Source organism: Phacochoerus africanus, chromosome 9 (genome assembly GCF_016906955.1).
Source record: "Phacochoerus africanus isolate WHEZ1 chromosome 9, ROS_Pafr_v1, whole genome shotgun sequence".
Lineage (NCBI taxonomy): Eukaryota > Metazoa > Chordata > Mammalia > Artiodactyla > Suidae > Phacochoerus > Phacochoerus africanus.
The window spans coordinates 113,467,587-113,493,920 of NC_062552.1; the positions used below are offsets into that span (position 1 = coordinate 113,467,587).

General features: G+C 44.0%; 1 protein-coding gene and 1 pseudogene across 1 annotated transcript; one reads left to right on the forward strand and one right to left on the reverse strand.

The window, feature by feature from the left end:
* Positions 1-4,425: 4,425 nt before the first annotated feature.
* LOC125136764 (V-type proton ATPase subunit G 1-like) lies at positions 4,426-6,147 on the reverse strand (annotated as a pseudogene).
* A 10,800-nt stretch (positions 6,148-16,947) lies between these two features.
* Positions 16,948-17,948, forward strand: LOC125136765 (40S ribosomal protein S8-like). Its single transcript, XM_047797549.1, is given in 3 exon segments — positions 16,948-17,348; positions 17,620-17,815; positions 17,817-17,948. Coding segments are annotated over 3 exon segments (729 nt in total).
* Positions 17,949-26,334: the final 8,386 nt, after the last annotated feature.

Genomic DNA, 26,334 nt, shown 5'->3' on the forward strand with positions numbered 1-26,334 from the left:
TCTATGCAGGGCACTGTGGTGATAGGAGGAACGGGGAGGAAGTGCAAATGGAGAAGCCAGGCACTAGACCTGGGGGTTGTTCATTTTACTGGGCTTTATTTAATAAATATTTGTAGAGAATATCCTATGAGTGCCCAGCACTCTCTAACTACTCATTCTATGCATAGAAACTAGTTTAACCTTTACAGCAAACTTCTGAGTTGGATTCTATTATCATGGTTCTCATTTTAAAGTTGAGGAAGCCGAAGCACAGAGAGGTTAAATGGTAAGGAAGGCTACACGGCTGCTAAGTGGCAGAGCCAGAATCCAAATCCAGTTGGTTGGATTCCCGTGGCCTTGTTCTTAACGCTGAGCTATGCTGCTCATCACCAAAATGGCAGCACAACTTAAGGGTGAGGACCTTGCTTTTCCTTGCTGACTTTCCTCTTGGCAGAGTCTGGGGCTGGCACGGGCATCTGCCTCCGGGCTATAGTTCAAAGATTGCTCCCGCGGCATATGGAGGTTCCCAGGCTAGGGGTTGAATCGGAGCTGTAGCCACCGGCCTAGGCCAGAGCCACAGCAACGCGGGATCCGAGCCGCGTCTGCAACCTACACCACAGCTCACGGCAACGCCGGATGGTTAACCCACTGAGCAAGGGTAGGGACCGAACCCGCAACCTCATGGTTCCTAGTCGGATTTATTAACCACTGCGCCATGACGGGAACTCCTATTGGTACTTATTTTGGGGGGTAAGCTCTCTGGTTTCCCCCACTGTTGCCTATAAAACTGCAGACACCCCTGCAAGATGTCTGTGAACTGAGATCTGAGTATAAAATGTCACTTAATTTTCTGGGAAGGGGTGAGTGAGAGCACTGAGGGCCTCAGGGGGGTAAGAAGATACCCAACCAGGTATCTGAAGTCCAGTGTCACTGACCTCACTCTTCCTTCTCAACACAAGGAGTCAATGGCTGTCAGGGCACATCCCTTCATCCATCTCTTCATTGTCTACATTTGATCCTTAATAGTTGCAAGATCTCCTTCTAGGTGGTGAGTGGGATATAATGGCTTTATAATCCTCATTATCCCTTAAGTGTTATTCACATTTTAATTCACAAAACCCTTCTCATGTGATCCTCCAGGGTCCCTATTATTATTCCCAATTACCCACGAAGAAAATTAGGCTCAGAAAGATTTTGCGAGTTTTCCAGCATCACTGGGTTTACGAATAGCAGCTCTGGGATCAGGACCGGAGTTTTGTTTTTTTTTTTGTCTTTTTTTGTCTTTTTTGATATTTCTTGGGCCGCTCCCACAGCATATGGAGGTTCCCAGGCTAGGGGTCCAATCGGAACTGTAGCCACAGGCCTACGCCAGAGCCACAGCAACGCGGGATCCGAGCCGCGTCTGCAACCTACACCACAGCTCATGGCAACGCCGGATCGTTAGCCCACTGAGCAAGGGCAGGGATCGAACCCGCAACCTCATGGTTCTTAGTCGGATTTGTTAACCACTGCGCCACGACGGGAACTCCAGGACTGGAGTTTTAATGCATCTCAGTGGAGTAGCTGAGATAAAAAAGGGAATTACTCAACAAGTGCTGTTTTTGTTTGTTTTTATTGTGGTAAAACACACAACATAAAGTTTACTATCTTAATCATTTTTAAGTGTACAGTTCAGTAGTATTAGGTCCATTCACACCAATGTGCAGTCATCTCCAGAATACCCCCTTTATTTTAATGGCCACATCTGAGCCATATGGAAGTTTTCCAGACCAGGGATTGAATCCGAGCCGCAACTGAGACCTGCTCCACAGCTGCAGCAATGCTGACTCCTTTAAGCCACCGTGCAGGGCTGGGGATTGAACCTGCCCCTTTGCAGCAACTGGAGCTGCTGCAGTCAGATTCTTAATCCACTGTGCCACAGAAGGAATTGCGTCCAGAACCCTTTATAATCTCGAAGAATGGAAACTCTGTGCCCATTCAACAACAGCTTCCCGTTCTCCTCCCCTCATCCATGAAAATGCCCATTCCACTTTCTGTCCCTGGGACTTTGACCACCCTTGTACCTCACATGAGAGGAATCATACTGTGTTTGTCCTTTCATGACTGGCTTATTTCACTTAGTGCCATGTCCTCATCGTTCATCCATTTCTTAGCCTAAGAAATCTTAGGATTTTCCTAAGAAGATCTTAGGATTTTCTTCCCTTTCAGGGCTGAAAGATGTTTGCTGTATGTATGTATTACATTTTGTTTCTCCTTTCAAGTGTTGGTGAACACTTGAGCTGCTTTACCTGTTGACACTTTGGAATAATATTGCTGTGAACATGGGTGCACAAATTTCTGTTTGAGTCCCCACTTTCCATTCCTTTGGGTCAACAAGTGTTTTTAAGATAAGATCAAGTATTAACATGAAGATTATTCGGGCTGTGATGAGACCTTAGAGAAAGTGGTGTGAAAGCCAAGATCTGCCTGATGAGTGTCTGACAGAGCATTTAGGGATCGGACTGTGAGACTTAGTGGGAAGTGGTCCAGGGTAAGGCACCCTCCTTCTTTCAGTGCTGGTGACTGTACCCTCCAACAGTACAAGACCTCAGCTCTGAACTTTCTCCTCCTTGTAGCAGGACTGGCCAGTGCCTCTAACACCTAGTTCAGTGTTTTCTGCTGTGAACAACCCATCTATCTGAAAATATGGTCAGGACCCCTGTGGATGCCCTGGACTTCTTGGCTGCAGTCTCTTCCAGAAGACCAATCTTTCATCATCTGTTTTAAGTCCCAAGTGGCTGACCAGCCTCGCCTTCAACCATGGTACACAGCCCTGGTCATGGCAGGTGACAGAACCTCAGTAAAGACACCACGGAGTTCAGGCTGTGCCGAAAGGCCACCATCCAAGTGAACACAGTTATAGTAGGACAGATTGTTGGACAGAACTAACATATGACATTACAAGAGGAAGAGAAAGAAAATAATGTTTTCACCTAACCCTGTATTATCTGAAACGGGCAAATGTGAAGACTCCCATTAGACGCAATGTATCCCAGACACAAGATGTTACACTTGCCATTTCCGCCTTGGCTACTTAGGTTGGCAGGGAATATGCCTTTTTCACCATCACAGACTTGGCAGAGAGGCTTGGCATCAAGGAGCAGGCTGGCCACAATAGGAACGGAGAGGGAGGAGCATGGACAGCTCACCAACATGTGGAGAAGACTCCATGTACACGTCCTCCGAGAGCCATGGATGCCTCCTTGACTTTATAACATCTTTTGCTTACTTGCTTGGACACATGAATGTAGCCTTGTTTGGGTGTGGGCTCCTAGAAGGCAGGGCTCACACCTATTTGTTTTTTTTTTTTTTTTGTCTTGGGCAGATTTTTTTCGTCTTATATTATGACAAGACCCAAGCTTTGTAGCATCTTTATAACATCTCAGCATGGCAAATGGCCCAGAAAGGACAGTCCATAGAGCGTTTCCCTTTCGGTTCAGAAGTCCTAAGCAATCACTTTTCATAGATGTCTTGATCAAGGTCTAGTCTTTGATGTACAAAGGCTGCAGAATTTAGGCTGATGTCCAAAACTTCCTTTCTCTCCAGCTTTTCTAATGCCTCAGAAGTGAATCATCAAGAACCACCCCCCCCCCCCCCCGCCCCACCCCCCGCAGGCAAAGGAAAGCCTGCAATGAGGACAAGGAATCAGGGAGGAAGAAGTGTCTGGCTATGGATCAAAGGAGTGAGGGTCCAATGCTCCACCTCTCATCAGAGAATTGGGTTTAGGGGTTTCAGCCCATCTCTTTGTTTAACTGTTCTTTCATGTAGAGGAAATACAGTTCTTTGGAAGCAGCAGATACAATAATGGCCTGGAGAAATACTGTTCCAAGTGGCATCTGTGCTATAGGAATATGACCATGACCCTTCTATGAAATCAGTGGGTTTTTTTCATAGCCCCTCACCCCCATGTATATATCGCTTTCATTAGTCTTTTAATGTCATACTTGGAGATGGCTGGTGGTCATGTCCAGAATATGTGTTATCACCACCTCTTGTTAAGCAAAACAGAAGTAACATTCAGGTCAAAGGGAGACCGAACATCTGCAGAAAGTGAGATTTAAATAAAAATCGGAAATAGATACTTTGAGAAAGGGCACTTTATTTTTAGACAAAAAAAGGAATTAGGAGAAGATAATGGTTGCCATGGCAATGGCAGAGCCCTGCATATATTCTATAGGCCTGGCTTTAAGCATCATGAGAGGAATAAAACAGATTCCCTGGTGACTTTCTGGGAAAATACAGGCAGAAATAAAAAGGCTGCCCAGAAACAATATGTCACATTAGTTCAACTGCCATTTTATAGGCTCTTTAACTCCATAGCCCTATATTAACATAAAAACCCATCTTAATGTTTGGCACAAAATCCGCATTAAATGAGAGTCTCCATTTCTTTTTACATCTCCGTTTCTAATTGTGCTTTAAAAATTGAACCGAGAGCAGCAGAGCCAGGAGCATGGCTTGGAAACCCATGATTCTCAATTTAAACAGGGCGGTGAGGTAGGCAGCGTCTGCAAACCTTTGAATTAACCCAGAAGGACAAAATGAACCAGGTGCGTGCACTGAAACACCTGGCAATTGCATAGAAAAATTCAGCCTTCTGTCTTCTCTCACAAATTTAGAAAAACTGACCATCTTGGTTCTTTCTTTTTATGTGGTAAAAATCAGCCACAGCTCACTCATGTCTCTGCCACATTCTGTTCTGCTTAATACACTATTATTGCCTTGACTCTATGGATATTTGGGTTTGGAATCCCCACCTAGTTACAGCCAAAGTTCTCCTTCTAGATCAGTGCTTCTCAAACTTCAGTACACGTCAGAATTACCTGGAGGGCTTGTTAAAACGTAATTTGCTGTACCCTACCCCCAGAATTTCTGCTTCCAAGGATTTGCAGTGAGGGGGTCAAGAATTTGCCTTTCTAACAAGTTCCTGGATGATGCCCTTGGCCTTGCTCCTTTCTAGGGACCACACTTTGAGAAGCACTGCCCTAGATTAATGATTCCTATGTTTTTGTTAGTAGAGATCCCTTTTCTTTTCGTTCTTTTTAAAAAAATTGAAGTATCATTGATTTACAATGTTATGCTAATTTCAGTTGTACAGTAAAGTGATTCAGATATATTTATGAATCGATTCTTTTCCATTATAGGTTTTTTTTTTTACTTCTAAAAGTACTTTTATCAGTATAGTATTGGACACCAAGTAGCAACATGTCACAAGTTCTTAAATGCTATCATCTAGTAATTTTGATTAAGAAAAACTAAGAGCAGCCCAAACAATTATACTAGTGCCTATTGTTTTAACCCTTAGCCAGAAAGGACTATTTTAAGGCTGGCTTCTGCTTCATATAGGTTACAAATAACTATTTACTACTTTTTCTTAGATAAAAGCCCCTGACCTTCAAGAAAGATTTAGGGGGGAAAAATTGTAACCCCTTCCTTTCTTAAGAAAAAAAAATTAAAAAAAAACTATTATCTAAGAAGGAAAAAGTCAGTATTGATATATATGCTGCTTAAACGAAAAGGCATAGGAAAACAGACAACCTATACCCATTAAATCTCTTAAAAACGTGACGTAAAAAGATAAATCTTTGGATAAGCTCTACGTTTGTACAAAGAAGCTAGGTTTGCTATTCTGCAAAAAGTGAAGAACCTACGACCTAATATACAGAAATAATTTGATGCCTTTTCACAAGAATATAACTCAAGCCTTGCAAAAGCCTCATATTCCATGAAGGCATCTAAAATGCCAATCCACGGAACAGGTGTTTCCTTCTTCCCGTATCCGTTCATGTGGTAGTTTTCGTGGATTTCTGGCCGGATGTCACAGACAAAGGCCAAGAGGGTATCCAGGACTTCATCCCTGTTCTGCCAGAAGTGGGTCTGGAGGGTGGTCCTCTTCTTCTGGGGGTCCTTCTCCACTTCAGTGCTGCAATGGCTGTGGGGTCCCAGAGTTGCAGCTTCCTTGGCCTTGAACTCCTTCTGCCTCTGCAGGCGGTATTGTTCAATTTCAGCCCGGGCTCCTTTGGCGTGCTTCCGCTTTCAGTTCTCTCTCTTGTGGGCCTTGGACACCTTCTCGGTGACCTGCTTCTAGGTCTGGAGCAGCTGCTGGATGCCCTGTGACCAACTAGCCATGGTGGCAACCACTCCGAGGCTTCAGGGAGTGGCCTAAATTGGCTGGCTGGCCCTGTGGACTCAGCTGACCCCCATGATATTGAATGTAGTTGCCTGTGCTATACACTGTCCTTGTTGTTTATGTATTTTATATATAATAATATGTGTCTGTTAATCCCAAACTCCTCATTTATCCCTCTCCCTGTTTCCTTTTGCTAATCATAAGATTGTTTTCCACGTCTGGGAGTCTATTTCTACTTTGTAAATAAATTCATTTGTATCATTTTTTTTAGATACCAGATATAAGTGATATTATATGGTATTTTTCTTTGTCTGGCTTACTTCGCTTAATGTAGTAATCTCTGGGTCCATCCATGTTGCCACAAATGGCATCATTTCATCCTTTCTATGGCAGAGTAGTGTTCCATTGTATAAATATACCATATCTTCTTTATCCATTCATCTGTTGAACATTTAGTTTGCTTCCATGTCTTGGCTATACCGCAAATAGTTCTGCTATGAATATTGGGGTGGATGTAGCTTTGGATCATGTGGTAACTCTATTTTTAGTTTTTAAAGGAACCTCCATACTGTTCTCCATAGTGGCTGTACCAGTTTACATACCCCCCAGCAGTGTAGGAAGGTTCCCTTTTTTTCCACACCCTGTCCAGCATTTATTATTTGTAGAATTTTTGGTGATATGTGAGATGATACCTCATTGTAGTTTTGATTTGCATTTCTCTCATAATTAGCCATGTTGAGTATCTTTTCATGTGCCTATTGGTCATCCATACGTCTTCTTTGGAAAAAGGCCTTCCACCCATTTTTTGAATGTAAAGACCTTTTTTCTTGATGATTTTTCTCAAAGAAGTTTATATTAAGTTTAATAAGGTGGGGAAAATTTGTACTCATTGCCATTCACTGGAAGAAGAGAGCCATATTTGGAGGGAAGAAAGAAACAATGCTTTTTTAAAAACTAGGCTTTTTGGCTAAGACCAGGTGAGAAATGAGAAAGGAATGGACAGAAGCGGAAGACCGAAATGGAAGGGGGTTTTAGTGTGAAGTCAGCAAGAGGAGGGGGTCCTTGCCTGTGATATGCATCCTTGGTACCACCAAACCGTAATGAGGTCAGTTAACCCCATGACAAGCATGGTATGAATGGATAGTTTGTGTGTGTGTGTGTGTGTGTGTGTGTGTAAATGGTGACATAGCCCCAGATTGAAGTGGAATCAAAGAAGAGGCAGCACAGGAGCCAGAAGGTGAGGTCACCATGGGAACCCAAGCTCCAGAGTTCTGTAGACACCTGAGCAATGACTTTGAATTTTCTCAGACCATGGAATTTAGAGACTTGAGCGAGGTTTCCTAAGATTCCAGAGGGTCAGGGAGGCCCCAGATGACCTCTGGCTCCCACAAGAAAAATTTCATCAATGCTGTGGTCAGAATGTTTGTATCCCAGCCCCCCAAATTTGGATGCTGAAATCCTATGCCTTCCGGTGATGGAATGAGGAGGTGGGACCTTTGGGAGGTGATGAGGTTATGAAAGCAGAGTCCTCACAAATGGAATTGGTGCCCTTAGCAAAGAGCCCCAGAGGGGCCCCTCACATGAGATTAGAGAAAAAAGACAACTGTCTCAGAAACAGGATCTCACCCATTGCAAAGATCTTCCAGCACCATGATCTTGGACTTCCCAATCTCCAGAACTGTGAGAAATACATGTTTTTTATTTATAAGCCACCCAGTCTGTGGTATTTTATATTGTGCCCTGAACATACTAAGACAATCTGGGTAAAAATGTATACTTTGGGAGTTCCCGTCATGGCGCAGTGGTTAATGAATCCGACTAGGAACCATGAGGTTGCGGGTTCGGTCCCTGCCCTTGCTCAGTGGGTTAACGATCCGGCGTTGCCGTGAGCTGTTGTGTAGGTTGCAGACGCGGCTCGGATCCCGCGTTGCTGTGGCTCTGGCGTAGGCCGGTGGCTACAGCTCCGATTAAACCCCTAGCCTGGGAACCTCCATATGCCGTGGGAGCAGCCCAAGAAATAGCAACAACAACAACAACAACAACAAAAAGACAAAAAAAAATGTATACTTTGTTTTGCCTATTTTTAACCTTCAGAGATGTGTGTGTCTGGCCAAAAATCTCAGGTTCTGCTCAGTATGAGTTGACACCTGGGCTGACTTAATTCCAGACAGAAGCGACAGCACTCAACCTTTTAGATCATTTATGCAGGGCCAACTCTGTCGCTCTCTTCTTGAAATATCGATGGTAGTTCCTGGGACAACCACATTTCCTTGGAAAACCTTTGTAGACCTAGGGACTCCTGGGAATGCCTCCTGGGCTGGCATGAGTTTTAACACGGAAGAGGGTCCTTTAATAAAGTGCCCCTGGAATACCATGAACACAGCATTGGGGGGGAGTATTCAAAATGACCATTCTACTTGATGTTTCCAGTATGGTTTTTTTTGTTGCTGTTGTTTTGTTTTTTTGTCTTTTTTGTCTTTTTAGAGCTGCACCAGCGGCACATGGAGGTTCCCAGGCTAGGGGTCTAATCAGAGCTATAGCCGCCAGCCTACACCAGCACAGCAATGCCAGATCCGAGCTGCATCTGTGACCTACACCACAGCTTATGGCAACGCTGGATCCTTAACCCACTGAGTGGGGCCAGGGATTGAACCTGCAACCTCATGGTTCCTAGTCGGATTATTTTCCGCTGCGCCACGGCGGGAACTCCTGTTTTTTTTTTTTTTTTTTTTTTATGGAGTAGATAGAATTACACAGATGAAAGCATTATGTAGATGGTAAAAAGTTTAAATATCTTGTTTTATTGAGCACCTACCAGATGCCCAATGCTTTATGTGTACCTTTATTTTTACTCTTTTTTTTCTTCTTTTTTAGGGCTGCACCCATGGCATATGGAAGTTCCCAGGCTAGGGATAGGAACAGAGCTGCAGCTGCTGGCCTACACCGAAGCCACAGCAAACCAGATCTAATCCTCATCTGCAACCTACCCTGCAGCTCGAGGCAATGCTGGATCCTTCACCCACTGAGCAAGGCCAGGGATCGAACCCGCATCCTCATGGATACTAGTCAGGTTCTTAACTCCCTGAGCCACAAGGGGAACTCCTCTGTGCACTTTTTAGATCAACATTCTCAACAACTCTGAAAAATAAGCATTTTATCTCTATTTTACAGGGGAAAAAAAATAAAAAAACTAGGCTCAGGAAGATTTAATAAATTTCCAAAGATCATTAAGTAGTTTAATGGTAGTGCTGGGATGTGAACCCAGATCTGTCCAGTTCTGAATTCCCTGTTTTCTTATAACCACCCCACGGCTTCCTGCTTTCCTGATGAAAGGGAGTGCCTTTCTTACTACTTCCATAGCATTTGAGTATGACAAGCAATATTCTGGTTTGCTTATATTTGTTCAATGTTTAAAACCTATTCTCCAGCCCCCCAAAAAAGCGTAAAAAATAATTTATATTATACTCCTTTGACTGGTACACGACATTCTTGAGCTTAAGCCCTAAAAGAGGTCTTCTGTGAAATGGTCGTCTTTGAAAATGGCTGTTTGTCCCCAGGCCTCTGTGATTTTTTTTTTTTCCCCAGCGAACCGTTCCAACATCACTTTGAAAGTAAGAAAGTGCCACTTGGCTCCCGGTGAATTTAATCTCTCAGTTTTCCTGTGCTGTTTGGACATGCTAGAATGCAACTCAGATGAGATGCCACGATAATGATCCTGCCTTCGTTCGCCTCACTCACAGCTGGGCTTCGTTTATGGGTCCATAAACCAGCTCCTCTTGGCCACACGGGTGTGACTATGAACTGGGAAACTGAGCTAAACCCAAAATAGCAGCCAAACCCTTTAGGTTCCACTGTGCTCGGCTCTGGTTGCTAGTTTGTTCGAAGAAAAGAAAAACAAAAATGTCCGCGTGGAGAGCAGCTCTTCATTTTGCCTCCGTGTAAAACACTGAGAAAGAGCGGAGGCGAAGGTGGTCGCTTCGCCGTGGGGTTTCTATGGAGAAAATTCCCTGGCACTGGGCGTCCTGTTACCCAGAACTCCCAACGAATCAGCACGCCAGCCTGTCTGGACCAAACCATTTATAGAGGCTTAGGATGTTGGAAGTATTCTAATGGTCACTCACCCAGCTTCCTGGCCAGCAGTCTTCTCCCACCCACTCTCCACCTCAAGGTCATTCACCATGGCCACCAAAGTGATCTTTCTAGAAAATGAATCCAAGCAGGTTATGTCCTGGCTGGAAGGTCTTTTTTCTTTCTTTTTCTTTTTTTTTTTTTTTTGGTCTTTTGGCCTTTTCTAAAGCTGCTCCCGCGGCATATGGAGTTGGTTCCCAGGCCAGGGGTCCAATTGGAGCTGCAGCCACCGGCCTACACCAGAGCCACAGCAACACAGGATCCGAGCTGTGTCTGCAACCTACACCACAGCTCATGGCAACACTGGATCCTTAACCCACTGAGCAAGGCCAGGGATTGAACCTGCAGCCTCATGGTTCCTAGTCGGATTCGTTAACCACTGAGCCACAACGGGAACTCCTGGCTGGAAGGTCTTTATTGACCATACCGCTGCTGACTTTTCCCATTATGTTTTGTTCTGTCCTCCTGCTTCCACATGCTTTGGAGAGCTTAAATTGGGTCATGTCACTTCCTTGCTCAGACTCTGTACTCACCATTCATCCCCCTACAGCATCCACTGTATGCAGGATAAAATCCCAAGTCCTTACTTGGTTCCAGGAGAGGCTTTGTGATTAGCCCCTTGCTGTTTCTCTAATTCATTCCTTACTGGTCTGTCTCATTCTACTCCAGCCATTCTGGCTTCTGCACTGTTCCAAGTCCACCTCGGGGCATTTGCACTACCTATCCCCTGGACCCAGAGTTCCCTTCCCCCAGACATCCACATGGCACCCTCCTTCAACCCCTTCAGGTTATTGGCCATAAGTCAGAGCAGCCTTCCTGAACCTCTCTCTCTCTTTTTCTTTTCTTTTCCTTTTTGATGGTACTAGTCTTAATACTTAGCCATTTAGCAAAGGCATAGAGGTATGACATATATGGACACCTGCTTTATGAGAAAAGCCCTATGTTCTTCATCTGTCTGATAGGCCTTCCTTTTCCTTGTCTATTATTCGAAACCTTCTCACCTTTCAAGACTCCTCGTAAATAACATCATGCCTGAGAAGACATGTATACACTTTTTCCCTCACATTATCATGCTCCATCGTAAGTGACTAGATATAGTTCGCAGTGCTATACAGAAGGATCTCATTGCTTATCCATTCCAAAGGCAATAGTTTGCATCTATTAACCCCAAATTCCCAATCCATCCCACTCCCCCGCCCCCCAGCAGCCAAGACATGGAAACAACCTAAATGTCCATCGAGAGATGAATGGATTAAGACGATGTGGTACATATACACAATGGAATACTACTCAGCCATAAAAAAGAACAAAGTAATGCCATTTGCAGCAACATTCTCATACTAAGTGAAATAAGTCAGAAAGAGAAAGACAAATACCATATGATATCACTTTTACCTGGACTCTAATATATGGCACAGATGAACCTTTCCACAGAGAAGAAAATCATGGACACCGAGAACAGACTTGTGGCTGCCACACAGTCTTTAGTGTCCTTGACTAACACATCACGCCAGTACTGCTATGGCACCACCTGGTGGTGTGTTTGCCTCCATAAGAATGAGAGCATCTTGAGGGCAGCATCTGAGCCATATTAATCTTCATAGCCTGTGTCTAACACTATGCCTAAAGCAGATGATCAGTAAATGTTTGTTGAGTGAGTAAAGTTGAGAACATCTAAATGTCTAAGGAAAAAAAAGGTTAAATGTCTTTTAGTGAATTAGAAGCAATCTGTTCTGAAAATTTCACTCTGAAAAATCAGTATTCAATGTCCAATACATGGTATAAGCCAGTGCGTAAGGGTATAAAAGAAACAAAAAGTCAGATGTTTAAACCAGAATCTTCCTAAGGACAGGAAATAGAAAGTATCTAGCCAGTTATATAAAAATTTGTTCTTTTTAAAAAAACCTTGTTCTTTGCCAAGTCATACCTCAATTTGTGCTGTCCCCTTTCCCCCTAGTTTAATGTGGATGTAACTGACATATAACATGGTATTAGTTTAAGGCACACCACATAATGGCTTGATATATGCATATAGTGTGAAATGATGACCACAGTAATTTTAACAGCTATAACATCCATTACCTCGCATAGTTACAATTTTTTTCTTATGATGAGAACTTTTCAGATCTACTCTTTTAGCAAGTTTCAATACACAATACAGTATTGGTAACTACAGTCATGATGCTGTATCACATACTCAGAGTTTATTGATCTTAGAACCAAAAGTTCTACTTTTTGACCACATTTTTACCCATTTCTCTCACTCCTATGCCCACCACCCTGCCCTTGGCAACCACCAATCTGTTCTCTCTTTCCAAGTGTTCGATTATTTTTAGATTTCACATATAAGTGATATCAAACAGCATTTGCCTTTCTTTTGTCTATTTCACTTAGCATAATGCCCTCAAGATCCATCTATATTTCTACAAATAGCAAGATTTCTTTCTTTTTATGACGAGTAATGTTTCATTGCATATATACGCCACATTTTCTTGATCCATTTTATCCACTGATGGACATTTAGGTTGTTTTCATGTTTTGGCTATTGTAAATAATGCTGCAATGAACATGGGGGTGTAGATACCTCTTCAATACAGTGATTTAATTTGCTTTGGATTCAGACTACACATTAGTTATAAATTCCTTCAATCGGAGTCATATTTTCTGGAATCATATCTGAGATTTCATCCATCATATGCCTACTATGTGACCTAATGTGATCTTAATTTCTCTCTACCTCAGTTTCTTCGTTTATAAAATGGACTGTTATAAGGTTCAAGTGAGATAATATATGCAAAGCATGTACTAGTGCCTGATGCAGTAAGCACCTCATAGATAGTAAAATTATTAGGAGCTTCTTCCTTGGTGCTTCATTCATGATCTGCGATGATGGAGAGCTGCAAAAAAGGATACTTCTAGGAAGTTTATAAAATTAAGAAATGGTCTCTATCATTTCAAATGAACCAAGGCAACAACTGATATTCATCTATACTTTCCAGTTTAATGACAATATCATTACATGTGGGGAGTGCTTTTGCTTTGTGGAAGAGATTGTTGTACCTTGATGCCCAATCTTTTTCTCACTTCCAGATAAGTTTTGCAGAGTCCATGGTCATCTTGCTGGAAGCTGCATTTCCCAGCCTCCCTTACAGCTGGATCTGGCTCTGGGATCAAGTTCTCTCCAGTGGTGCTTGTTAGCCATTTCTTTTTCTTCTCTTTCTTTGGGCTGAAATGCTGATATGCTTTTTTTGGGGGAGAACCAACTTTGATTATGTGCTTAAATTTGGGTTTCTAGACAAAAGGCTGAGCAACAAGATAGAAGGAACCTGGGTCTCTGAATGACTTAATGGAGCCAAGCTCCCTATTCATCCAGGGTGGTTATTACAGAGAGAAATAAAGAAATAAATTACTATCATTTGAGTTGTGTTCTGGGGTTCTTTTGTGGTAGCAACTTATCATCAACCTTAACTACTGAAACCATCATGTATCCTTTTGGCCTTTGTATGTGTGTCCTCTTCTACCTCTGCCAGAACATTCTCCCTCTACCCTTCTACCTAATTAGGTCTTTCTCTTCCTTCAGATGTCTCTTCCTCAGGGAACCCTTCTGATCTCCTTAGATAAGTCCAATTCTTATACAATTTTTTCCCTTGCACTATCTTCTTCTTACAAAGAATAGACCTTATTATGGTTAGAACTTTACATTTAATTGTGTCTATTTGATTAATGCTTATCTTGCTCACTATATTTATGATTTATAAGCCCTATGAAAGGAAGGGCTATGTCTTAATTGATTTGCCGTAGTAACCAGAAGCACTATCACAGTATATAGCATGTAATAGGCACTTAATAAATATCATTATTTTAAAAAATCATTAATGTGTCTCTCACCCCCATGGCAATGTTATTCTTCTTGCCATTGCTTTTTGTCACTTTCCAGAACACTGAGTGGTTAAGTTGTCAAAAACCAAGAGTCAAGCAAGACCATTGGTCTACCACGATGTGGGAAGAGATTTCCCCTTGTCTCCTCATTCCTAATTTTAAGTGCCAGCACACCAGTGTGACACCAAGTTTGGGGCTGCTAATTTTATCTATTAGCATGAGAGATGGCTAATAAAAGTCAGAGGGTGGAATCGATATTTACTTCTCCTTACGAGCTCTGAGTCACTGGATGAAATTTGATCCTTTGTTCCTTTGGTGTCATTCTGCATCCAAGTTGACTGGTCACTAATATTTGGCCATTCCAGCCTTTAATCACTTCCCCACTGGCCTTAAGATCATTATGACACTATCTCTAAGGGTTTTAACTTAATTATATGGTGGCCATCCTCTGAAATAAAAATACTTCCCTAGTGGTAAACTAGTCATTGTTGCTGCTAAATCAGATGGTGTTTTATTGTAGAAGAAAACGGTTTATTTTCAAGTGTAGGCCAGGTACATAGCAACCGCTATGGACGTTGCCATCTCTCCCCTGGGGGCATCGTGAAGGAAGACGCTGCAAATGTTGGAAGCTACAAAGCAATTTCGCTGAGCACCTGCCTACATATAGTATTTTTAGAAGTATGGGGCTCTGTCCTCCCTATCATCTTCTTTAATAACCTCATCACATCTCTGAAGAACACATATAAATCAATTACCTTCTAAGTAGCCTGCCTCTGCAGAGATGGGTCATATTTATGAAAACAGTTTTCATAGATAAAAGACTTTCCTTATGATGTGCCAGGAAATAATGCCACAATATTGCCAGGAGAGGCTTCCAGAAACCAACAGCACCTGAGTCACATTAAAGGCATTTGAGCCCAAGAATTAGGTTGGCACTTACACTTGGCCACTGCTAAAAGCCCATTTTCTGTATTATTGCTCAAGGGAATTATTTTGGTAATCCGAAATTCCTCAAAGCTTCCTGTTTCAGCAAGATTCTCCAGTTGTTTTGGAAGAGCTTGAAGATCGTGAAAACCCAAATTTCATTTGCATTTATACCTTTATGTTGTGATTCCCCACGAAATCCCATAAGTTCATGAAAAATTCCATAAGAATAACAGTCTGTGTGCAACCCAGGGTCTGGAATTACTTAAAGGCTTTAGGTAGAATCAACAGCCCAGAAAAGGAGCTCATGAATGTATCCAGTAAATGGTGGCTGTCTACCCAAAGGCTAGGGCCCTCTTCCTTCCATGCTTTGTGTATTTGCCCCCTGCCAGCCACCCCTTGCAGATGCAGAGTGGGTCTAGGCCAGTCATATAGTTCCATGCCAAGGAAGACACATTCTCTCCCATCTTTGGACACTGCTGCGCGAAGAGAAGCTTGGAGCTGCTGCAGATATTTTGTGACCATGAAGAGACAAAGTGAAGATAAAAATCACTATGCTAAGGATGTCCTCCTCAGCAGAACAGGAAGATAGAAGGTACCCTGATCCTTGATGAGCCTCGTTGAATCACTAAAGAAACCATCCCCAGTATTGCTTTCCCTCTAGATCTCATATTATACGAGTTAATATATCCCTTCATTATTTTAGTCATTGGTTCTCAATCTTCTTTTTTTGTCAAGCAAGATGTATTTTTTATTTTATTTTATTTTATTTTATTTTTTTTGTCTTTTTGCCATTTCTTGGGCCACTCCCACAGCTTATGGAGGTTCCCAGGCTAAGAGTTGAATTGGAGCTGTAGCCACCGGCCTATGCCAGAGCCACAGCAATGTGGGATCCGAGCTGCGCCTGCAACCTACACCACAGCTCACGGCAACGCCAGATCCTTAACCCATTGAGAAAGGCCAGGGATTGAACCCGCAACCTCATGGTTCCTAGTCGGATTCGATAACCACTGAGCCATGATGTGAACTCCAGGCAAGATGTATTTTTAAAAGTTCTTCGGTTGATTTGGATGGACAGCCAGGGTTGAGTACCATTGGTTTAAGATGTTTTAAGTTGGGTCATCTGTTACTTGTAAGAGACAGCACTCCAACTGATAGCCTTGGCAATCTGCATAGATCTTGAGGGTGGGACCATGCATGGTGGTTAGGAGGAAGGGCTTTATCTCCTCCCAGAGCTCAGTTGCTTTAGAGAGTTTGGCTCAAATATTTATGCTTTCCATTTTTGGAACAGGACAAGACTCCAGCCTTGGGAAGGGAGAAGCTGTAGCACTGTGTGGGAAGATGATTTATAAAGATGCAGATTGGCTGGGAGACACATTGAGACTTCAATCCTGGGAGCACACCCAAGAAGCAGCAGTGTGGCATCAAGTAACACTTTCAGTTGTAAGCCACTGGGACTGATGAGTATGGACCGGTTTCTTCAAGTGGGCTAAGGGAAATGACGGGTGAGAACAACACACAACCCTTTGCCCTCGCACAGTATATGTGGAAGATTTCATGGCATTCAGGAAGAAAAAAAGCCTTGTTCCCCTCTCCTTATGTGTGCCTTTCCTTTTTGTTACTAATTCCTTAGTGCTTCCCTTCATTATTGACCTAATATCTCTCAGTTCTAAGTCCATCCTTCTACAGTGTGCTCTGGGATACTGGAGCTAGGGTTCTTAAAACTCTACTTTTCAGACTCCCTTGCCAATTTTGTCAGGTTCTACCAGTAGGAGGCACTAAAAGGAGCCTGGAAGGCAGGAGGAGAGGAGAAGAGAACTTCCCTGTCTCCAGTTCCTGTTTGTGTCTCTCCAGGAGCAGCAGAAGTAATGGCTCAAGCTTCTAATTTCTTTCAATGCTCCCAGCACCAGGACCATCAGGCTGCATTAGAAGTATCAGAACCAGCTCTTTCCAGCCAGTGCCGAGCAACAGGCATCTCTGGGGACAACTGGCACAAGCTCTGCAAGACCGGGGACAAGAGAAAGTCCTACCAGGAGAAGTGGAAGAATGAGCTGGGACGCCCCACTGCAAACACCAAGGTTGACCCCCGCTGTGTAGACACAGTCCATGGGCAGGGAGGTAACAAGAAGTACCGGGCCTTGAGGCTGGATGTGGGGAACTTCTCCTGCGGCTCCGAGTGTTGCACACGAAAGACGAGGATTATTGATGTTGTGTACAATGCTTCCAACAATGAACTGCTCCATACCAAGACCCTGGTGAAGAACTGCATTGCGCTTTTTTTTTTTTGTCTTTTTGTCCTTTTTAGGGCCAGACCCGTGGCATATGGAGGTTCCTAGGCTAGGGGTCCAATCGGAGCTATAGCCGCTGGCCTACCCCAGAGCCACAGCAACGTGGGATCTGAGCTGCGTCTGCAAACTACACCACAGCTCACGGCAACGCAGGATCCTTAACCCACTGAGCAAGGCCAGGGATCGAACCTGCAACTTCATGGTACTTAGTCGGATTCGTTAACCACTGAGCCATGACGGGAACTCTTGCACTGCGCTCATTGATAGCACAACATACCGACAGTGGTATGAATCCCACTATGCACTGCCCCTGGGCCACAAGAAAGAGACCAAGCTGACTCCTGAGGAAGAAGAGATTTTAAACAAAAAGTGGTCAAAGGAAACTCAGAAGAAGTATGATGAAAGGAAAAAGACTGCCAAAATCAGCAGTCTCCTAGAGGAGCAGTTCCCTCCCGCAGGGCAAGCTTCTCGCAGACGTCCCTTCAAGACCAGGCCAGTGTGGCCGAGGAGATGGCTATGTGCTAGAGGGCAAGGAGCTGGAGTTCTATCTGAGGGAAATCGAGGCTCAGAAAGGCAAATGAATCCTCCCTCCTGTCTTAGCTCATGTAATAAAGGTGTTTATTGTTCTAAAAAAAAAAAAAAAAAAGTGCCAGAACCAGCCACACACCCTTATCCACTGGACCACACTCTCCAGGCCTTCTAGGCATCTACGAGGTCAGACCCTTCCTAGAAACCTGAGCACCAGGCTGTCCCTCGCCTCAAGCACCCACTTATCTGCCGTGCAAGTCCATCATCACCTGTGCTCCAAGGCCAAGCTTCCTGGGCTGCTCTCAGTCAGTGACTGAGTATGGCATGGATGCCAAGGCATGACCTGGGCGATGCACAGCTCCTCTGATGAGTAAATTTGGCTGGAGGACCCAACCAATGACCTTGCCAAACCTTCTTAGATAGTCCTCAGTGAAGACATCGCCCAATATTTCTTCCTTCCTATGGAGAGAGGGGTGGGGAGAGACTGGCTTATTTTAAGGAACTGCCTTATGTAATTATGGAGGCTTGGTAAATCCAAAATCTGCAGGGTATGCCAACTGGCTGGAGACCCAGAAAGAGTTGCAGTTTGAGTTCAAAGGCCATCTGCTGGCAGAATTCCCTCTTCTTTGGTGTATGTCAGTCTGTTTCTATTAAGGCCTCCAACTGATTAGGTACAGCCCAACTATATCATATGGGGTAATCTGCTTTACTGAGTGTTGAAATGTTTAATCTTATCTAAAAAAATATCTTCTCAGAAACTCCTAGGAGTTCCCATCATGGCTCCAAGTGGAACAATCTGACTAGCATCCATGAGGATGCAGGTTTGATCCCTGGCTTTGCTCAGTGGATTAAGGATCCAGTGTGGCCCTGAGCTGTGGTGTAGGTCACAGACGTGGCTTGGATCCCATGTTGCTGTGGCTATGGCATAGGCCAGGAGCTACAGCTCCGATTGGACCCCTAACCTGGAACCTCCATATGTCATGGGTGCAGCCCTAAAATGACAGCCCCCCCCAAAAAACAACAACGACAACAACAAAAAACAAACTTCTAGAGTAATGTTTGACCAAGTGTCTGGGGACTGTGGCCCAGCAAAGTTTATATATCAATTTAACCATCACACTTGTCTCTCTTTTCTTCATCTAGAATCAGACCTGCTCTAAGGTCTGACAGCTCTCCCAGCCTCTCCTTCCTCACTTTCTTTCAGAGGTGTTCTAATGAATCGCTTGCACAGCTAATCCCCTTTTGGCATCTACTTTTCAAATCACTCAGACTAACACATTACTCTGTCCCCAAGATCTGCTAAATGAATTAATGAATCCATGAAGGTGAGCGCAATCTGGCTGTGACATGTGACACTCGCTGATTACCAGGGTTGAATCCTCTGATACAGGCCACAGGAGGCTGTCCCCTTTCTCCCTCTCATTTCCTTCACTTATCTTTCAAAGTTTCAGGATGAAAGAGAATGGTCTACCCAGATAGAAGAGGCCATACTTCAGTCAAAAGTATATGAATGACTATGTTTTTTGCCTAAGATCTCTAAGTTTTCAAAGAGTCTCTTTTTATTTGAAATCTCAGGATAAGAATATGAACCAGGTTATTGACCAGTTGATCATCTAGCTATTGCCTGATAATTTCCTGGCCATGATGCTACCCTGAGAGGGACAGACTATTGCTAACTAGGCCTACCCGCATCCCTGGCTTCTGGGCAGAGAAAGGTGGGTTATAAGCACGGGATGCTAATCATAGGTAGGGCTGTTTGGGGGATGCAAAGCATATGAGGAATAGAATCACATTTCATGATCTTCTGGGCACCAACCATTTACGGAGATGTCAAATGAGATTTAAATATAGAGAAAGAATGGCCCTCAAGGAGAAGAGAAGTCAGAAAAGAGGCAAAAAGAGACTTAAGGAGCACCGTGGAACAGATGAGGAGGAGTCCATCCTTGTTACCATCGTAGTGAAGTTGATAAGGCTGGTAACAGTGTGCCTTGAGCCTCACACACTTTTTAGAGTTCAATGCCATTTGATGAAGCCATTCCTCACGATCCTCACTGGTGCTTAGAAGGGTAATTTCCACTTCAAGGAGCAGGATTCTGCAAATTGCAAGTCCTGGAGCAAGTGCTCCCTTTTTGTCCTCTGACCCTGCCCTCTCCTACTGACAACATTCTGACCTTCGTGCACTTTCCTCTGCTGTTGGTGGAAGACTAGCTGCTGTGAGGGCAGCCGTGTCTCTCTGCTGAAGAATCCTCACCTTGAGAATCCTCGCTGGGTTTCCCTCCAGCTCCACCACTCCAATCAAGCTCTCTGATTGGCCCTGTTGAAGCTGCTGCCACTGGATGGAGGCAAAGGAAAATCACTGTCTTCACCATCAACCTGGGTTGGGGGTGGGGTGCTTCTGGGACCTAGCACTCTGAGAAGGCTTTCTAGAGAAATTCTGCAGAGCAAAGGAAGAGCAATGAATGGATGGATGATGTGGAGGCATCTCACAGGCTAAGGATGTGCAGGGAAGTCAGCCATGATAGATGGCTCATCACGTGCTCCCCTCGCTACCAAGTTTTAAGAATAGGCAATAGATTCCTTGGTGATAAGAAATCAGAACCTTGATGACCTCATCAACTGAAGATGTGTGCTCTTTACTGTGTTTATGTCACACTTCGGTAAAAGGATAAAAATGCTCTCCTCTGGCTTCTCCAACCTCCCTTTCTTTTATTTTCAGATTCTATGTATAGGTGATGCCATGCAGTGTTTGTCTTCTCGCTGGCTTATTTCACTTACCATAGTGCCTCCAAGTTCCATCCATGCTGTCACAAATGGCAGGATTTCCATCTTTCTCATGGCCGAGTAATTTTCTATCATACATAAAGCACATTTTCTTTAACCATTGTTTAGCACAGTTTTCTGTGTGCTTATTGCTAATATACTATGTATTTTACGTGTTCTATGTTTATGGTTTTTCTGTTTTCTGTTTATTGCATATTTCTACCTAAGTATAAGCTCCTTGAGAGGAGGTACTTTCTCTGTTCACTGACATATCACACAGGATTAGAACAGTGTCTCATGCATTTTAGGGAATCGGCAAATACTTGTTGAATGAAGGACTGAGTATTGGTTCCAGTCCCTGAGATATTGAAAAACCCTCAAGATCCTTTGAGACACACATTGTCTGTCCTAGTTCTTAGGACATCCCATTGGGAGGTATCTATCTATCTATCTATCTATCTATCTATCTATCTATCTATCTATCTATCATCTGTCTATCTATCTATTTTTCTTTCTACAGGGAAGTATTTATCAGTCTCCTCTTTAATCAGATGAGAATACAGTGGCTCACCTGCCTGTATTAAAGTCACAGAGTTAGTGAGAATCACAGGTGACGTTTAAAGGCCAGCCTGCTGGTATCTAGTCTACCCTTTCTCCTTGGTGCTGTGCTTGGTTTTTACTTGAAAGTCAAATTCTTTGTTCAGCCACGGACCAGGCATCATGCCCCTGACCCTCTAGCAGGACTGCAGGCCTCATGCCACCACGCACTGTGTGGCGGGACCGCCTCTCCCCTGAGCGCAGGCTCCCTACCCTCCAGCGCAAGACCTAGAGGGAAAAGGCTCCCCCGAGACAGCCCTAAGGGAGGTCCTGTGTCTCCCTGGTTCTGTGATAGCAAATCGGCATCAACATTTTCTAAGACTGGAGTTCCCATCGTGGCTCTGTGGAAATGATTCTGACAAGCATCCACGAGGCCAAGGATTGAACCCACGTCCTCATGGATACTATTGGTATTCATTACCACTGAGCCACGAAGGGAACTCCCTTATATTTTTGTTTTTAGTGTGCACAGAGAAGCATGTCCTAGGAATCACTCACTTGCTGACCTCACTGGGCAGGATGTGGGTCTCATTTTACCACTGTTTTATTGTTTGGGGGGCATTTCTCATGCTTCTGCTGCATGGTTTCGTGGCTAAGAGAGCCTGCTTGCTTTTGTTGCTTTCCAGAGTGATCATTAATTTACAGGGCTCTCCCATACGTTTTTCCTGCTTACAATCCCCTAGTGGGATTAACTATTTCATCACCTGCTTTGATCCTTTACTCTGTCCCTGTCATCCGCAGCCCTCTGGAGGCTCAGAGGGGACGGCTTGTGTTCCTCAGCCTGGAGCCTCTTCCTTCATCTTCTTGGCCAGCTGCGTACATCTGCTCCCCCGACTCTGTTTCCGTCACCTGGTCTTTTTCTCTTCAGGGTCAAATCTCCCTCTGCCTTCCTCTTATAAGGGCACTTGTGAGGGCATTGAGGGGCCACATGTTTAATCTAGGATAATCTCCCCATCTCGAGGTCTTTATTCAGCCACATCTGCAAAGCCTCATCTGGTCATGTAAGGACATTCACAGATTCCAGGGAGCTGGATATCTTTGCAGGTCGTTGTTCAGCCTCCCACACACCTCCTGCGGTGTGTATGCTGGGCTTGGTTCTGAATACGTGGCCATCAGCAGTGAGCCAGGCCTGCCTTGTGGGGACCACATTCTAGTGGGAGCGATAGCTCATAAACAGAAAAATACAGGTGGTGATATGGGTTTGAGGGAAATAATGGGGACTCTAGGGCACAGAATAATAACAGGTTCTTTGTTTTGGCAGCCCCATGAGACGAATATGCTGACCTGGGTCAGGACCCACGCAGCGGTTCAGTTCATGTCCAGATGTCAAACTGGAACTGACATGGCGCAGTGAAATTGAGCAAAGGGCAGTAACATACACTAATATTTGGTAAACCTCTGTCAGGCACTGGGGATGACATAAGTTTACTGCTGAAGCAGAGAAGTTGTCAGCTGTGTGAAGACCTTGGGAAGGTGGTCCTGACAGAAAGGACAGGAAGAACCAAGAAAGAAGGAGCTTGGCACGTTCCAGGTGCTCCAGGGAGGCCACTGTGGTTGGAAGCTGGAGGGCGAGGGAGCCCTGGGAGGTGGGGGGTAGGACTGGAGGAAGGGGATACTCCCGAGTGAAAGCAAATTCCCTTTAAATCCTGAGTCCTCTGGGAGTTCCCTGGTAGCCTAGGGGTTAGGATTCAGAGTTGTCACTGCTGGAGCCTGAGTTTGATCCCTGGCCCAGGAACGTCTGATGCTGTCGGTGCAACCAAACCAAACAAAACAAGTCCTGAGCCCTTCAAGCTTCCCATACTCATCTTTGATTAAATTGCACTTTTCCTCCTTGGTGACTGTATTTTTGCCTGCTGATTTCAGAAGATGATCAAGGCCAACTGCATGAGCTGTGTAGTTGCACAGACTCTCTGAAGGTCCCTTTGCTGGGCTTATTTTGTTTGATTTATGGTTTGATATTTTTTATTAAAAAAATTTTTTTTGTCTTTTTGCCTTTTCTAGGGCCACACCCACGGCATATGGAGATTTCCAGGCTAGGGGTCAAATCAGAGCTGTAGTCACTGGCCTACACCAGAGCCACAGCAATGCGGGATCCAAGCTGTCTGCGATGTACACCACAGCTCATGGCAACGTTGGATCCTTAACCCACTGAGCAAGGCCAGGGATCGAACCCGCAACCTCATAGTTCCTAGTGAGATTCATTAACCACTGCTCCATGATGGGAATGCCTGATTTATGGTTTTAAATAGCTTTATTGAGATATAATTCATGTGTGCTAGAATCCAACCATTTAAAGTGTACATTCATTGGTTTTTAATATATTCATAAGTTGTCAACACTTCCTTTTTCTTCTTTTATTAAAGTATAATTGATTTATAATATTATATTAGTTTCAGGTGTACAATATAATGATTCAATATTTTAATAGATTATGCTCCATTTAAAGTTTTTATTAAATATTGGCTATATTGTTGTACCATACAATATATCCTTCTAACTTTTTTTTTTTGTCTTTTTGCTATTTCTTTGGGCCGCTTCTGCGGCATATGGAGGTTCCCAGGCTAGGGGTCTAATTGGAGCTGTAGCCGCTGGCCTACGCCACTGCCACAGCAACACGGGATCCGAGCTGCATCTGCAACCTACACCACAGCTCACGGCAACGCCGGGTGGTTAACCCACTGAGCAAGGGCAGGGACCGAACCTGCAACCTCATGGTTCCTAGTCGGATTCGTTAACCATTGTGCCACGACGGGAACTCCCCTTGTAACTTATTTATTTTATGTCTTAGGTTGTACCTCTAAGTCCCCTGCCCCATCTTGCCCCTCCCCCTTCCCTCTTCCTGCTGGTAACTGGTCATTTGTTCTCTGTATCTGTGAGTTTGCTTCTGTTTTATCAATTCATTTGTTTTATTTGATAGATTCCACTTACAAGTGATAACATACAGTATCTGTCTTTCTCTGGCTTCATAAACCTAATACCTTCTGGTCCATCCATGTTGTTGCAAATGGCAAAATTTCATTCTTTTTGTGGCTGAGTAATATTCCATTGTGTATATTATCCATTCATCTGTTAATGGACACTTAGGTTGCTTCTGTATCTTGACTATTGTAAATGATGCTGCTATGAACATGGCAGTGTATAGATTTCTTCAAATGAATCTTTTTGTCTTCCTCAGATGTATACCCAAGAGTGGGACTACTATCTTACACCTGTCAAAATGGCTATCATCAAAAAGACCACAAATAGCAAATGCTGGTGAGGTTGTGAAGAAAAGGAAACCCTAGCACACTGTTCACGGGAGTGTAAACGGGTAGAGTCATTTTGAAAAACAGTATGGAATTTCCTCAGAAAACTTAAAAATATAACTACCATATCATCAAGCTTGGTTTAATGCTTTGCTGATGCATCTTGAAATTTTTAATTGTTTTTGAAAAAGGGGTGTGCTTTTTCATTTTGCACTGGGTCCCACAAATTACGTATTTGGTCCTAGTAGGTCTATTGACAAACTGAGCAACTAGCTCCCTTTCTTCCAGGGTCCTTCTCAGGATCCCAGCCTATAGTTCACTCCTCGTGTGGACAGTAGCTTGAAGCCTTTGGGAGAAAAAGCCCCTTTCCCACTAGAATTTGTATTTGGAGATGACATGCAGGTGTATGGAATTGGTTTAGGCTTAAATAGAAACACAGTGTTTTAAATATCTTTTTTTTTTTTTTTTTTTAATGGCTGTATCCACTGCATAGGGCAGTCTTGGGCCAGGGATTGAATCTGAGCTGCAGCTTCAACCTGTGCTGCAGCTGTAAAAACACTGGATCTTTTAAATAAACCCTGTGACAGGCTGGGGATTGAACCTGTGACCCTGCAGTGACCTGAGAGTCTGCAGTGGAATTCTTAACTCACTGCACCATGGTGGGAAGTCCAATTTTAAATATCTAAAGCTATGCTAGGAACCAGTTGGACATTCTTGTAATTTGCAAAGATGCATCTTCGACAGTGAAGGAAATTCTGAAAAGGGCTAACGTGGACTGGTCTGAACCATGGGTCAGGCCAGGCATGGGCAAAGACCAAGGGTTTGCCAAAAATCTCCAAGGAGAACCAACAGAGAAAAACTAGAAGAGGAAGGATAAGGAGGTACAGTCTTTTCTGTGTGTCACAGGGGTGGGCAAGTCTCCAGGGAAGCCTGACATATAAGACGTGTTTCCTACCTTCAGAGGGAATTAATAATAATAATAATAATAATAATAACAAATGGGAAACAGCAGACATTTATTGAGCACATATAAGAAAATGACATTCATCATTTCAGTGAAGCCGCACCAGAGTCCTATGAGACAGGTGAGATTATTATTCCCATCTTTTCCAAACGAAGGCTAAGTGACCTGTTCAAGGTCCCACAGCTTGGAGGAAGCCAGTCTGATGGCACCTGCCTGGGGGATCCAAGTGCTGGCCACCCCATAGTGCTGCTCTAGGAGGGCAGATGATAAGGGGGGAAACGTTGGGGAGGTGCTGGCTGGCATTGCACCAGCAATACATAGAAGGGGCCCAGAACCACAGAGTGATGCATCTAAACTGGCTCGGAGCTGGGGGGAGCCTGGGGGAAGGAAAGGAAGCAGAGCTTCCCAGGGAACCTGTCACAGGAGTTAAAACCAAGGAAAGCTTTCCTTCTTCCAAAATTAAGTCCCCGTATTAATCCAAGTGGGCTGCTACAACAAAAATACCATAGACCAGGTGGCTTCCAAACAATAGAAATTTATTTCTCACAGTTCTGGAGGGTAGAAGTCCAAGATCAGGTGCCAGCATGGGTGGGTTCTGGTGAGGCTCTTCTTCCAGGATGCAGACTGTGACTTCTTGTATCCTCATTTGGCAAAGATGGGAAGCAAGCTCCCTCCTGACTCTTATAAGGGCACTAATCCCATCACAAGGGCTCCACCCTCATGACCTCACCTAATCCTATTACCTCCCAAAGGCTGTACCTCTGAATACCATCACACTGGGGCCCAGGGTTTCAATACCCATGAATTTGGGGAGGTACGTTTTGGTGTGGGGACACGAACATTCAGTTCATAACAATGACTTCTTCCTAGCTA